This window comes from Sciurus carolinensis, chromosome 14 (assembly GCF_902686445.1).
Source record: "Sciurus carolinensis chromosome 14, mSciCar1.2, whole genome shotgun sequence".
NCBI lineage: Eukaryota > Metazoa > Chordata > Mammalia > Rodentia > Sciuridae > Sciurus > Sciurus carolinensis.
Window position 1 is genome coordinate 77,711,334 of NC_062226.1, and position 16,030 is coordinate 77,727,363.

The 16,030-nt window shown below is 45.7% G+C and overlaps 1 protein-coding gene across 1 annotated transcript in view; it reads right to left on the minus strand.

The window, feature by feature from the left end:
• Positions 1-785: 785 nt before the first annotated feature.
• The window catches only part of LOC124964150 (uncharacterized), a 36,285-nt gene continuing 21,040 nt past the window's right edge, over positions 786-16,030 (minus strand). The window contains exons 2-6 of the mRNA XM_047524027.1: positions 8,108-8,770; positions 7,644-7,821; positions 2,198-2,467; positions 1,166-1,976; positions 786-799 (exon numbers count right to left, since the gene is read on the minus strand). Of these exons, the coding sequence (XP_047379983.1) occupies positions 2,435-2,467; positions 7,644-7,821; positions 8,108-8,770 (874 nt within the window). The 3' untranslated portion in view covers positions 786-799; positions 1,166-1,976; positions 2,198-2,434. The remainder of the gene's footprint in view (positions 800-1,165; positions 1,977-2,197; positions 2,468-7,643; positions 7,822-8,107; positions 8,771-16,030) is intronic.

A 16,030-nucleotide genomic window follows, 5' to 3' on the forward strand; every position in this document is an offset into this window, starting at 1 on the left:
ACCAAGTATGAGGGCGAGTCAACGACATGCAAGACACCCAAGTAATGCCTGCACAAGTACAAATATCTCAGTCAACAGCACAATCCTCACACCAGAACATACCCATGCCTCCCATCCTCACTCCCCACAAGAGAACCCTGAAAAGAACAATTCACTACTCAGGACCTTCTGAGGGCAGGACAATGGTAGAAAACAAGCCAGGCAAACCTGACCTGTGTCGACCCAAGGAAAACTTCCTCAGCACCCGGCAGCCCAGTGATGCAGTCTCCTGGCACAGACGTGCAACGTGGGGTGGAGACTGCCCAAGTCGGACACAGCCCTTGCACTTTGCCCCCGGCTATTACCACACACGCACACACCTGGGAAAACCCTGTTAATCAGACACCAAGACGGTAAAGGAAAGGACCACTTTATACCCCAAAACACGTGAGTGCCCTGAAACACACCCCTAAGAAGCCAGGCTCACTCACACTCATAGCTCAGTGTGCTTTTGATCACTAAGAAAGAGACAGACATGTGGAGGAGAGCCAGAGCTTCTGAAATCAGGTGAGGCTCCCCGGGCATTACCTGCAAGCACACCAACAAGCAGATGCTCCGCATGTTCACAACTCAGGGTCTGGAAATTCCAAGGCAACTCACCAGTGGCTATGGCCCAGTGAACATTGCATCCATCCAGGAACTCTCCACATGCTATGGGAGAGTACACCTGTGAGCCTGGGAACTTGAAGCAGAACTTGAAGAGGGAGCTACCTCAGGTGTTGGAATCCAGCACTGCCTCCAGAGGCACCCACCAGGCCACCTACAAGGCAAAAGAGAAGCAAACACACCTGTGAGCTCAGGGACATGCAGACCCGCAGCCAGTGTGCAGCTGCCACTCCCACATGTGCAGGCAGCATGGTCACTGGTGAGAGCCCAGGCACAGCTCCAAAACCCTGCAGAATCAGAGATCCATGGGGCCCAGAGCTCTAGCTTCCTCACACCCATTTCCCCAGCATCTGCTGTTGGAGTCAGACTGCCCGATTGGAACCCCAGCTCTACCACTTTCAAGCTGTGTGGCCTTGGGAAAGTTACCTGATTTCTCTGTGCCCTGGTCTCTTTGGAAGATAAAGCAACCACGATATGCCTCCAAGGGTAATTATGGAAATTAAGTCATCATTCAAAGTACCTAGACTATTGCCAGGCCCTTCAAGCACCAGGTAAGTGTCGCCCGTTAGGATCCTCATCATATCCACATCTCACATGGAAGAATAATCCCTTTCTACTCCAGAAAGGTACCCTGAGAAATATGACAGCACATCCAAGACCCCACAGGACAGAAGGCACAGGTAGCAGGTGAAGGATTGGCATTCTGCTGTGATGAATGGCATCCTGAATCACTGGCAGGTGAACAAACCCAATCCCTCCTCCCTGGAGGAGCTGAAGCCCTACACCTTCCTTTGCCCATGCTCCTTCACTACTAGGCCCTGAGAGGGCCCTGAGTGACCTGAGGAGTTTATTTTGGTTTAAGACCCCAATGTTAAAGGAAGTTGAATCATTAAGGAGTATGTCACTGACCTGCCATGCCATCACCCCAGAGTGTGCAGCATGTTTCACACCAGCAGGGACATGTGCCAACACAACAGAGCACCCCACAATTCAGAAAGTTAACGCTGGGACATTCCTACCCTCTGCTCCTCAGATCCCGCCAGTTTCCAAGTGCCTCACAAGCCCATCCTAAGGGGAACAAACACGCTGTGACTCGGAAATGCATGGGATGTATCCACTTGCTCCTCCCGCCTTGGCAGCAGGGCACTCTGTCACTGGACGGCCATCATGATCCCAGGCTGACTGGGGCCTGCCCCACATCACAGAGGACTAGGGCACATCCCCAGGAAAAGATCCAAATTCAAAACTGTATATATGGGGACTTGGGCTGGGGATCAGTGGCACAGAACCTGTCTGGCATGTGGGAGGCACTGGGTTGCATCCTCAACACCCTATGAAAGGGAACAAATAAAGGTCTATTAACATCCAAAAAAATTATTTAAAAAAAATGCTTGTATGGTTTCTACTGATCACAGGTTGCTTTTGTACCACTGTAGAAACAAAGGCACTAATCCAGCCCACAGGAGTTGAGAACTGCTTGTCTTATGACTCTACCACATTGGACCTGTTCTGAATCACCCACTGCCTTGAGCCGTCACATCTCCCAACACACCTTTGACTTTCGTGAGCTTGACGGCTTCAAAGATTACTGGCCAGTTCTTCAGCATCAAATCCCAGTTTTGGCTTAGCTGACGCTCATTAGATTCAGGTTAAAGTCTCTGGCCAGCCTCACAGAAGGAATGCTATGCATCACATCCTCTCAGGTGGACACAATTTCAACTTGTTCCACTCCTGGTGATGTTCACTTGGTCTCTTAAGTTAGTGGCTGCTTGGGCTCTGCACCATGAACTTATTCCTTTTTCTCTTGTAACTCACAAGCCTCCTAGAGACAAATAATGAAGTTATATAAATTTCCCATTCCTCAAACTTTCAATTTATTCACTTTTATCAGTATGGTCTCATCTTTTCTGCTTTTCTTCAAAGAGTAAGAATTCATTACTATATTTACTCGGATGATTTAATTGTCCCAGGTTTGGCAGGTAGGAATCCCTTCAAGCTGGGTTCTGTGTCCTTTGGACATGTAATCATGGTTTTTCATAGTGTCTGCCACAATAAAATATTCCAACATTGTCTCGTACTTTCCCTGCACCAGCCCAGAAATGGGACATTTTTCCCAGAAATTCTATTTCTTTTCAAGAGGATTGCTACACAAAAGCCACCTGGCATTCTACTGGCTTGGGAGGCTGAGGCAGGAGGATTGTGAATTCAATGACTGCCTCAGCAACTTAGCACAACCGTGGCTCAAAATAAAAAAATAAAAAGGGCTGGGGATGTGGATCAGTGGGTATGTGGCCCTAGGTTCCATCCCTGCTATAAAATAAAAATAAAAAGCTGGTATCTGGAAGCTCATTGGTAACCGGGTCTGTGTGTATACGTAGGACTCATGTATTTGCACACAGGCATACACATCTCTAATGCAATGTGTGTATGTATACATAGTCCACATACAGAGAAACTGAGTTCACACTGATGCCTCCTGCGATCCACTCCCCATGTTCATTCTTACTTCTTTCCTTGTTCACAGCTCTCTTCTCCAACAGAGAAGCCCAGCCTCCACCACCCTTGATAGACTTACTTGCACATCAACCATCTCTTGCTCCCAACCTCCACACCCAAGACACACCCTGCTCACCCTGTGCAACCTCTTCCTAGATGACCGGCACCTACACCACTCTTACCTGCCCTATGGGATGACTTTCCCCAGCAGAAGGAAGGACATGTGTGGTTTTACAGCAATTATTCTTTGGCTAGTCCCCTGACCCTTTAAGGGTTTGTTATTTGGTGTCAGACGACGGAACAGGGACAGGAAGGCTGTCCTGTCTGCTAGATGGAGAGCTGACACTTAATACAGATCCCACAGGCAGCTTAGCAGAGCTCAGTGGAAGAAAACAGCAGGCTGGAGTAAGGGCACTTAAGGCTGTGTTTTCAAAAGACCGGTGAAATGCCACGTTTGTCTAGCAACTATAAAAAATCCTGGTGGAGACACTGAGGAAGACTAGAAAGGAGTCCATCCCAGGAGGCGCTTCTCAGACGTCTCTGACAGAACCCATGCAGACGTTGTAACAGCAGCCTGGGGGACTCTAGGTGACATGGAATGAAGAGAACAGGGAGGGTGTGCAGCACCTAGACAGCCACAGAGGGGTGCTGAGTTTTGAGGCAGAGTGGGAATTTCTCTCACGTGCTTCTGGAAAGGTCTGGAGGTCTGTGTCAACCCGGAACCTTCAACTGGTGGGCAGGTGGGCAGAGCAGCAATCAAAAAGCCACAAGGGGACTTCCAGCTTCAGTTCCAGCATACAAAGAGCTTGGGAAGCACCCCTCCCATAAATACAAGCAGAGGCCAAGCAGACTGCAAATCACAGGCTTTTCTTGGACTCATCGGAGAACTGAGGTCACGGGTCAAAACATAACCCCCAAAGCTAAAGCGGCACAGGTAATCCGTGGGACACAGCTGGGACCTGCTCCCCCAGTGCTGAGGTCATAAACTGCAGGACACTTGAGTCCTGAGTCTCACTGTGCGAGGGCCTGACTGAAAGAGAATAAGAAAGCCCTGGTGCTGCGATCTTAAGGGACCCCAAGGCAGCACAGGTGTTCTCACCAGAACCCCACCAGTTCCCACTGAAAGACCCCAGGGACACCTGCCCAGCTCTCTGGACAAGGGAAGAATAAGGCCATGAGGCATCCTCAGGGCCTCACCCCAGCTGGGGAAAGTCCTTCTCTGGCTCCTGTGCCCCCTCTGGCTTTCCTGTCCCCACAGGGGTGGGAGGAAGTGGCTAGAAAACTCTTGGGAATGTCACAGGCCAGGGTCACACGTCCACTGATGACTGAGATTGATTGATGAATCTAGGACCCTCCCCCTTGCCAACAGCAAAAACTCCAGGATAAATGAGAGCACATGACAGCTCAAAGAGCAGGGAGACTGGGAAGTTCTTAACCCAGGGACAGAGGGAAGACCCAACCAGGGACATGGAGGAATGTGAGGCCTCTGGTACCTTCAGCTACAGGAAACTGCAAAGAACCAAGTCCCAGCAGAGTAGCAAAACACACACGGAAGATGATTTCCTCACTTGTTAGTATTTATTTATATATATGTATAAATAATAAGTTGCTTATATACCATAATAAGTTTTCTCTCTATATATATATATAAAAACATGCCAGTAGGCAAGAAAATACACATGATTAAAAGATAGGACTGGGGAGATAGCTCAGTCGGTAGAGTGCTTGCCTTATAAGCACAAGGCCATGGGTTTGATCCCCAGAAACCAAAAAGAAAAAGAAAAGATAAAGCATGCATCAAAATGACACACAGATATGACAGATCTTGGTACTTTGAGAGAACTTTTAAAATAAGTGTGATTTATAGGTGAAGGGCTCTAAAGAAAAGGTATAGAGTATGGAAGACTAGGTCATGAAAGCAGACAGATGGAAACTCTAAGAAATGAAAAACAAAATAAATAGAAAAAAACAAAAATGAAGATTGCCCTTCATGGCTCATCAGTAGATGTGACAGTCAAGAAAACAATCAGTGAACTTGAAGACAGATCAACAGAAACCCCCCCACACACTGAAAAGCCAAGAGTGAGACAGAGATATAGGAAGTATACAATATCTGACTGCTGGGGATAATTCCCAAAGATAGAAGGACCCCAAACTGGAAAAACAGAAGAAGAGGAAAGCAATCATGTGAAGCAATAATGACCAAGAATTTTCCAAAATTAATGACACACCCCAGATCACAGATCCAAGAAGTACAGAGAATACCACGCAGAAAATTATTAAAAAAAAACAAAGGAAAAATATTTACAAATCTACACTGAGGTATATCATATTCAAATTGCAGAAACAAAAAGAAAATCTTTAAAGAAGAGGGGTGTGAAGCAGACAGCCTAGGAAGAACACGGTAATTATAGCAGACTACTCCAAACATGTGATCAAGGGAGTTGAAATAAGGTGTTGAAAGAAATGAATCACAAACCAATAAATCTAAATGAAGTGAGGATTTGTTTTGGGGGGGATACTTGGTATTGAATCTAGGGGTGCTCTACCACTGAACCACATCCCCAGTTGTTTTATTGTTTATTTAGAGATAGGGATTCAAAAATTGCTGAGGCTGACCTCAAAGATGTGATCCTCCTGCCTCCTTCTACCAAATTGTTAGGATTACCAGCAAGGACCACCATGCCAGGCTGTGTCCAGTGAAATTATCCTTCAAAATTGAAAATGAAAGACTTTCTTGAAAAAGAACAGGAAATCCATTTCCAGCAGACCTAACCATCAAATTCTTCAGAGAGAAAGAAAACACATAGGTCAGTAGTGCTAAGCTACGTAAAGAGAAGAAGTGTGTATCAGGAAATGAATGAGGGTAGATTCAAATTTCTTATTTTTCCTATCCCTAAGCAATTTAAAAGAAATGTTTGAAGGGTTAACAAAAAGTTTATTGAGTGATTACACTATGTAAATAAGTGAAATGGATGACAATGTCAGAAAAGATGAGACAGGATCTGGGAATACTAGTATTTCTGCATCTAGGCCAAGCATGGTGGTGCACATCTACAATCCCAGTGGCTCAGGAGGCTGAGGCAGGAGGATCACAAGTTTAAGGCCAGCCTCAGCAACTCTGAGACCTTGTCTCAAAATAGAGCTACAAATGGACTTGGGATATGGCACAGTGCTTAAGCGTCCCTGGGTTCAATCCCAAATACACGAAAAAAAAATCTACATTTCATGTGAAACAGCATAATATTTGTAGACACAGACTAATCTGGAAATTATGTTCCAAACCAGAAATATATACTACAAATTCTTTTCAACCTACTGTTGGCAAGCTAACAGATAAATGGCATCACCAAGCATTCAACTGCTAAAGAAGTCAGGAAAAGTGGTTCAAAAGAAAAAGAACAGAACAAGGAATAGAAAACAGTTACCAACCTGGTAGAGATTCATCTAACAATGCCAACAATCACTTTACATGTGAATGGCCTAAATACACCAACCAAAAACACCCAGGGATTTTCAGAATGGATTTAAGAAAAAAAAAAAAGAAGGAAGAAAAGAAAACCAAGCCCACAAGAAACCCATGTCACAGTCACACAAAGGAAAAGGAAAGGGGTGGGGCTAGGGATGTAGCTCAGTGGCAGAGTGCTTGCCTAGTATGCCCAACTCCCTGACTTCAATTGTTCACACCACAAGAAATTCCACCAGCAAACAGGATCCACCAACATATAAAAGAAATTATACCTCATGACCAAGTGGGACTTGCTCCAAGTATGTAACAATGGTCCAGCATTCGAAAATTCATCAATATAGAAGTAGGGGGAGGAATCACAAACTTATTCCAATTGATACAAAAAGCATTTGACAAAAATGGAACACCCACCCATTCATGATTAAAAGAAAAAAACATAGCAAATGAGGAATTAAGAACTTGTCTAACTTGATAATATCATTTACCTTCTCGCCCCCAAACCCTACAATTAACATCACACTTACAGAGAAACTCAACACTTTCCTGATAACCAGGAACAAGGTAAAGACAACTTCTCCTATCATTCCTTTTCAACATCACACTGAAAGATCCAGCTAATATGCTAAGATGAAAAGAGGAAACAGAAGGTATACAGAGAGAGAAGAGAAATAAAACTGTTCAAAGATGACATGCTTTCCTTTAAAAAATAAAGAAAAGAATCAAGGAAAACTTAAGGAACTGAGAAGCACAGCAGAGCTGCAGGGAAGAAGAATAACACGACAACTGCTTTCCAACACTCCAGCAAAGGCCGGCTGTAACTTGGGCGGGGTGGGGGGGGGGACGCGTAGTAGACACCATTGACAAGCCAGAGAAATGCAGAAGAAAGGAAACAAACCCGAGGCAAGGCCATCCTCTGACCGGGTGTCTCCCAAGAAATCCCCACCTGCGACTCACCCTGGGCTGGGAGCTGCGAGTCGGCCACCCCGCCCCCCCAAGCCCCTTACCGCTGAGGCCGCCGCGCCCCTCGCCTTACCCGCCACGCTGCTCTAGGATGAAGGAGCCGCTGCTCCTCTTGGTCACCCAGAGCTTCAGGGCGTCCTTCAGCAGCACCTCGTCGGGCTTCTTTCCCTTTCTTCTGGTGCCCCTGTTCACGGAGCCGGGGCCAGGGCCTCACGTGGCCCAGCTCGCTCTGGAGGAAGCGGCGGCAGCGGCTGCACGGAAACGCAGGCCCGTGGGTGCCCAGCGCTCGCACTTCCGCAAGCGCAGCAGGAGGAGCGCTCCCGGCGAACCCCGCGCAGCCACGCGCCGGCCCCGCCCCGCGCACCCCGCGCAGCCCGCCCAGCCCTCCAGGCAGCGTCCGCCGCACCCCGAGCCCCTCTCAGCCCAGCAGGCTGCAGAGGCGCCTCCCGGGTTTCTGGGTCCCAACCCCCGGCTTGGAGCGATGGGCCAAGCGGTCTGTGAGATCCCAGGCCCGACCCACCCCCGCCACCCCCTTACCGCTGAGGTGGCCAATCCCCTCGCTGTGCCCGCGGCGCTGCTGTGGCATCTAGTAGCTGCTGCTCCTCTGGGCCACCCAGAGCTTCAGGGTTCTTCACCAGCACCTCCTTGGGCTTGAGCCACATCCCGGGTGATCCGGCTACACTGTGGGGGGCCGCTTCACATTGCCCGGCCACCAGCAGCACCTGGCCCAGTTCGCTGGGCAGTAGGCAGCAGCAGCAGCGGTAGCGCGGGTATGGCACATTCGCAGGTGCCCAGCTCTGGCAGTTCCAGGAGCCGCCCGCCGCCCCGCCCCCGTCCCGCCCATCCTCGCGGCGGCCCCGCCCCGATCGCCCCCACCCCGCCGATTCCCGCTGCGCCGTGGGGGGGCGGGTTTCTGCATCCCAGAGGCCGGACTCAAGGTTCCCAAGTGGAGGAAGGAGGTCTGATCCGGGTGACAGGTCCCCTCCTTCCCGTCCTCGCACAGATAGCGGGGAGCGCCTGGGCAGTGGGGCCTGGCTCCAACCCCCGGTGGCAGCTCCTGGGAAAGAGCTCAGGGTGGCGGGAGCCGCCCCACACGCCTCATTCCAAGAGTTGGAGGAAGGACCTGGGGAAGAGATGTCTTGCTCTCCAACTGCGGGTTGACCAGCCCAGAGCCCTTTATCTCCGGAAGTACAGAAGGCACTAATGCAAACCAGTAAAGCAAGTGTGTTTGGGTTTTAAAGAACATTTTGTAGATGTCCCAAAAATAGCATGAAAAATAAAAACAGTTATGTTCAGACTTGTTAGCACACTTTCTTAAAGATTTATTTTAATTCACACATACTTTTCCATATTTATGGGGCATTGACATCCTTGTCTTGTTCAAATTTTTAGAGGGATGCTTCAAATTTTCTCCATTTAGAATTATGTTGAGAATATCATGCTAAGTGAAATAATCCAAACCCCAAAACCCAAAGGCTGAAAGTTTTCTCTGATATGTGGAAAGTAATTAATTCACAGTAATAGTGGGGATAGGGAAGAATAGAGTTAATTTATATTAGGTAGAGGGAAGTGAAGGGAAGAGAAGGGGGATGGGTGCAGAAATGATAGTAGAGTGAAAGAGACATTATTACCTCATGTACACGTATGACTGTATGACCAATGTGAACCTGCATTATGTGTAACCAGAAAAATGAGAGATTGCACTGTTTATGTATGATCTATCAAAACATATATATGCATTCTACTGTCATGTACAACTAATTAGAGCAAATAATGTTAAAAAATTAAATAGAAATATGTTGGCCTTGGGTTTAGCATATATGGCTTTTATGATTTTGAGGTATGTTCTTGGTATCTAGTTTTTCTAGTGTTTTGAACATGAAGAGGTACTGTATTTTGTCAAATGCTTTTTCTGCTTCTATTCAGATAATCATATGATACTTGTTTTCAAGTCTACCGATATGATGAATTACATTTATTGATTTCCATATCTTGAACTATCCCTGCACCCCTGGGATGAACCCCACTTGATCTTGGTGCATAATCTTTTTAATATGTTTTTGTATGGGAGTTGCCAGAATTTTATTGAGAATTTTTGCATCTACGGTCATCAGGGATATTGGTCTAAAGTTTTCTTTCCTTGATGTGTCTTTGTTTGGTTTTGGTATCAGGGTGATATTAGTCTCATAGTATGAGTTTGGAAGGGTTCCCTCCTTTTCTATTTCATGGAATAATTTGAGGAGTATTGGTGATAATTCTTCTTTGAAGGTTCTGTTGAACTTCGCTGAGAATTCATCTAGTCCTGGACTTTTCTTAATTAGTAAATTTTAATAGCATTTTCTATTTCATTACTTGAAATTGTTCTATTTAAATTGTGTATGACCTCCTCATTTAGTTTAGGTAGAACATATGTCTCTAGAAATTTGTCAATGTCTTCAAAATTTTCTATTTTATTAGAGTACAAATTTTCATAATATTTTCTAATTATCTTCTGCATTTTATTTATGTCCACTGTGATACTTCCTTTTTTAAATCAATTATTTTAGTAATTTGGGTTTTCTTTCTTCTTCTATTTTTTAATGTGGCAGTGTCAGCAGTAGCAGCAGCAGTGTAGGTGGCAACCACGCATCCAAGGCAGCATGGAGAGCAGTAGACCCTCAGAGGATGGTGTCTGAGACAACAGCAGCAGCAGCACCTGGAGAAAAGGCCTCCGAGCACCTGCGGCAGTGGTGTCAGTGGCAGCTGTGTCCCAAGAGAAAACCTCTGGCTGATGGTAGTGGTGCACATGGGAGAGGCAACAGTGGAAAAGACCTCCTGGCATCCATGGCAGCATGAGCAGCAGTGGCACCCAGAGACTACACTCTGGGCATCTGCAGCAGTGGCCTCCTCAGAAATGTTTTGAGTACCCAGTCTACCTCATGTTCTGCAATTATCTAGTCTGTACTTACATGTTAAAAGGAGGAACACGGGGTTTTTCTTAGCTTCTGTTCTTTCAGTAAACACAGTGATCAAAGAAATAAGGAGGTCTCCCTTCTACTAGCTTGATACTCTGCATGCAGGAATCAGAAAGACTATCACTGATTGGAAGGTCTTGCTGCTTGGTGTCTTGTTTTTGCAATATTTTTGGAAAAGTGTTGACTCTGGAGTGCCCTCCTGACAATGTGGCCCTCAAGACTATCCACATCATCTTGGTTTAGTCACATAAACATAGCCCAGTCAAACCAGATGGATGGTGCTCTGTGGTAGAAAGAGGCCAGGCCCTGGAATCTGGGAGATGGGATGAATCCCATGCCTTCCAGACACTTGCAAAGGAAAAGCTAGCCTCCTCCTCACATGTAGAAGTGGGTAATGGCAGGATTAATGAACAGCATGGGCCTTGGAATCTGGCAGACACTGCTGGACTTCATGGACAATGTCCTTTTCCAGTTCTGTGAATATGTGTGCAGATCTAATGAGAATTCAATGCACATACACACATATATACAGATATATCCAATGAAGAAAGTCATCCCAGCTACCCAGACTTGACCACCAAATGATAGCCTGTGATGAAGTCCAACGAAGGGGTAGACTATGTAAACAAAAGTTGTCACTTTGCAGTTGCTAAAAGTACTTAATGGAAGTTTCTCCTATACCAATATTTAGCAGCAAATATGTGCTTTTCTTGGTGAAAATACCAAAGACTAGATGATAGGATGGCCAATTAGTCTTCTTTATTTTCTTTTAATTCTGTGGTAAATGCATTAAACTCATTTAAAAGGTGAGCAAGTGAGAATGTGGACACCCCTTCTCCCCACAAAGAGAGCACTACTATCACTGTGTGAGCACACAGCCTACCTGAGATGTGCAGGTGTACGTGTGTGTGCACAGGCAACAGGACATCAGAACACCTTCCAAATGGAGGTATGTATCATCATGGTAACTATTAATACCAAGGGCCAGGTGATCTGCCTCACTTTCCTATGTACAGGTGTCCAGGAAATGACTGTGTGCTGTCCCAGGGATGCTGGTTCCCCACCCAGTCCAGGATCAGAGAGGAGGGAGAGAGGAGACTGATAATCTTTATGTGGAGAGAGGCACCACTGTACAGAGCCACCCCACTTCCGCTTCTTTGGGAGAGGAAGGAGGGGCCCCAGCTCCCACCCCATGCTGGCAGGGAGGTGTTTTCAGGGGGTATCATTCAGAAAGTTTGGAGTGCACCCTGGAGTCAGGAAAGGGCCTTAAAGGACTGAACCTGACCCTGCAGTTACTCTCACTGGCCACCCTGTGCCTTCTGCACCAGGATGCCAAGCTGCAGAGGGACTGGTCTGTGCTGGCAGAGTTTCTTGGGGTCAGGAATGCAACAGTTTCTCCTGTGGGCCAAATGTGGCCCATCTCAGGTTCTAACACTGCCATCTGCAGAGGCCATGGGAACTGCACCAGATGCCAAGGGCTCAGAGCAAAGTACATCTCTCAGTAGGGCCAAAAATTCAAGCCTCCATTTTAACCATCTGCTAGACCCAGCGTCCCCAAAGCCAGCTACCTAACCATGACTCAGTACTGTTTCCTTACCTCTCTCCATCCAACCCTGGGGACAGCTGTGAGTGAGTGGGGGGGGGCAGCAGTGAGTGAGTTGGGGGGAGGCCCACACTACCCTCTGCAGTCTTCCAACCCAAGCAACCCAGGTGGGCAGGTTGCCTGCTACTCTGGCAGTAATGGGAAAGACCCAGCACTGAACACATTCAACTTGATGGAAAGAGGAATTTAAGGAGTCTCATAATTTCTTTGATCAAAAAAAAGATCTTGGGCTTGGGTTTTTCTTCTGCTCCAGGAAGTCATATTGCTCTCAGGCGTGGAGGGAGAAAGGAAGGTGCCTTGGCCTCTTCCTGGTGTCAGGCTTTTGCTCAATTGAAGAGTGAACCACCTGCTGGTTCTCCCTCCTCAGGAAGAAAACCTTCACCCCAGTCACCAACCTGAGCCATTGGATGCCCATGTGGGAAAATTCTTCTGAGTGAACTCCTAGTCTCTGAGCAGCACTGGTGAGGTGTGCAACCCACCTAGCCAAGAATGGAGTTCAGCATCCTCCTGGACCTCTGAGTGGCCTGTAGAATGCTGGATGACACAAGAGAGCCCACCACACCAAGTCTTCAGCAGCTTCCAGCTCTAGTGGGAGCCAAATGTAGAAAGTGGCCATAAGCCAGGAGCTGCTAAGTGTCCTACGCAGAGGGGCCATGAAGCAAGGACAGTATCACATGCTTAAGGAGGCCCTTCCTGTCTTCTCAGAGAGAGTGACACTTGAGAGGAGTCAAGGAATGACTAAGGATTGGGGTGGGTGTGAGTGACAGAGGAAGAGATCAAGGAGGAGGAAATAGTAAAAGAGAAACAGAGGTGACCTTAAGGTAAAACCAGACATTGTCTGATCAATCTGAAAGCCAACACCCCAGCTGGTCCTCAACTGCAAGAGTCCCCAGGGACCATCCACACCCAGTGCAGCAGCATGGTATCCACACCATGGTCATCTTTTAGATTGTACTTGTGCCACTATGTAAGAGTAGCTAGCCCTGTCCAAACCAGTGACCCTCCTCTCCACAGAAACACGTGTGCCCATGCTTTTCTCCAGATGGAGCCCCCACTCCATCAGACCTGGCCCATCATGTGGAACCCTGACTGGACACGTGGGACTGATGCCTCCCTCTAAGGCCAGCCTTCTTCTCTAGAGAAGGCCCAAATGCCTCTGTCCATCATGAGCTTTCTCTTTTCTGTAAACCTCCCATGCTGGTAGGTGTGCAACCTAAGTTTGGAGCCCTGAGGACCATGCAGCCTGCTCATCTTTGCCCCTGGATGGATGGCCAGGTGTGGAGTCAGGGTCCATCTCTGGCCCTCACAAAGCCTAGCATGGGGTCCAGTCTGTGGCAGAGCCCAGCACAGGTGGTGTGGGGCATAAAGACCCTGGAGGGCCTCCTTGAGCTCAATGCCAATGCCTCAGAGACTTTCCGCAACACAAACACCCAGGCTAACCTATATCACCTACCAGAACAGCCCAGCAGATCTCTGGAAAACCAGAATGTGCCCTTTAAGCAAGCAGTGAACACTCTTCCTGTGAGGTGCCCAGAGAGAGGGTGGATTTTTACACAAAGGTTTAATTTTTGGGGGAACAGATTTGCTTGGGGTCAGGTTTCTGGAGCATTAGAGGACACTGTACCCTTGGAGTCTGATCCCAAACCCATGGCACATGGTTTTTCTTTCCCCAACTTGGCTGGGGACTATATGCAGGCTCCTGATGGCCTCACTTCACTTCACCATGGGGCATGTGTGTAAGGAAATCAATAAACATTCATCACACCAATAGACTTAAAGACAAGAATCATATGATCATCTCAATAGATGCAGAGAAAGCACTTGACAAAATATGACACCTCTTCATGCTCAAAACACTAGAAAAAACTAGGGATAGTAGAAACATACCTCAACATTGTAAAAGCTATCTATTAGCCCAAGGTCAACATCATTCTAAATGCAGAAAAACTGAAAGCATTTTCTCTAAAAACTGGAACAAGACAGGGATGCCTATTTCTCTACTTGTAGTCAACATCATCCTTGAAACTCTCCTCAGAGCAATGAGATGAAAGAAATTAAAGGGATACAAAAAGGAAAAGAAAAGCTCAAACATCACTATTTGCTGTTAACATGATTCTATATTTAGAAGATCCAAAAAGAAAAATCCCACCAGAAAACATCTAGAATTTATAAATGAATTTAGCAAAGGAGCAGGATATAAAATCAATAACCATAAATCAAATGCATTTCTATATACAGGGATAAATCCATTGAAAGAGAAATTAGGAGAACTACCCCATTCACAATAGCCTCAAAAAATACTTGGGAACCAATCTAACAAAAGAGGTGAAAGTTTTCTACAATGTAAACTACAGAACACTAAAGAAAGAAAGAAAGTCTTAGAAGATGGAAAGATCACCCGTGATCTTGGATAGGCAGAATTAATATTGTCAAAATGGCTATACAACCAAAAGTGTTGTACATATTCAATGCAGTTTCTAGGAAATTCCCAATGATATTCTTCACAGAAATAGAAAGAGCAATCATGAAATTTATTTGTAAAACAAGAGACACAGAATAGCCAAAACAATCCTTAGCAAGAAGAATGCAGTGGAAGGCATCACAATACCATACGTTAAAATATATTATAGAGCAATAGTAACAACAGCATGGTATTGGCACCAAAATAGACATGTACACCAATGGTACAAAATTGAAGACAGAGACAAACCCACATAAATATGGTTATCTTGTACTACACAAAGGTACCAAATATATACATTAGAGAAAAGATAACCTATTCAACAAATGGTGCTGGGAAAACTGAAAACACATGTGCAGGAAAATGAAATTAAACACCTATCTCTCACCCTACACAAGAGTCAACTCAAAGTGGATCAAAGACTTAGGCACTAGAACAGAGACCCTGCACCTAATAGAAGAAAAAATTTACATTGACAGGAAGTTACATTGATAGGTCCAAATCTTCATCATGTTGTCTTAGGACCTGACTTCCTTAACAAAACTCCTGAAGTGAAAGAAGTAAAATTAAGAGTCAATAAATGTGATAGATTCAAACTTAAAGACTTCTTCTCAGCCAAGGAAAAATCAGTAATGTTAAGAGAGAGCCTACAGAATTGGAGAAAATCTTTACCCCACACATACCTCAGAAGCAGCATTAATCTCCAGGATATATAAAGAAGACAAAAATCTTAACAACAAAAAACAAATAACCCAACCAAGAAATGGGCTAAGAAACTGAAGAGACACTTCACAGAAGAAGAAATACAATCAATCAACACATATATGAAAAAATGTTCAACACCTCTAGCAATTAGAGAAGTGCAAATCAAAACTATTTAAGATTTCATCTCACTCCAGTCTGACAATTATTAAGAATATAAGGAATAATAACTTGGTGAGAATGTGGGGAAAAAGGTACACTCATACAATGCTGGTGGGACTGCAGATTGGTGCAACCATTATGGAAAGCACTATGGAGATTCCTCAGAAAACTTGGAATGAAACCTCCATTTGAGCCACCTATCCCACTCCTCTGTTTATACCCAAAGGAATTAAAATTAGTATACTACAGTGATGCTGCCAAATCCATGTTTATAGCATCTCAATTCACAATACCTAAATTATGGGCAACCAACCTAAATGCCGTTCAACACATAAATGGATAAAGAAAATGTGGTATATATATACAGTGGAATATTACTCAGCCATTAAGAAGAATGAAATTATGGCATTTGAATGTAAATGGATGGAACTAGAGAATATCATGCTAAGCTAAATAAGCCAATCACTAAAAAACAAAGGCTTAATGTTTATGATAAGTGGATGCTGATTCATAGTCTGGCACTTTGGGATGATGGATAAAACAAAGACAACAAGCAATGTGCTCATTGTGGAGAACAC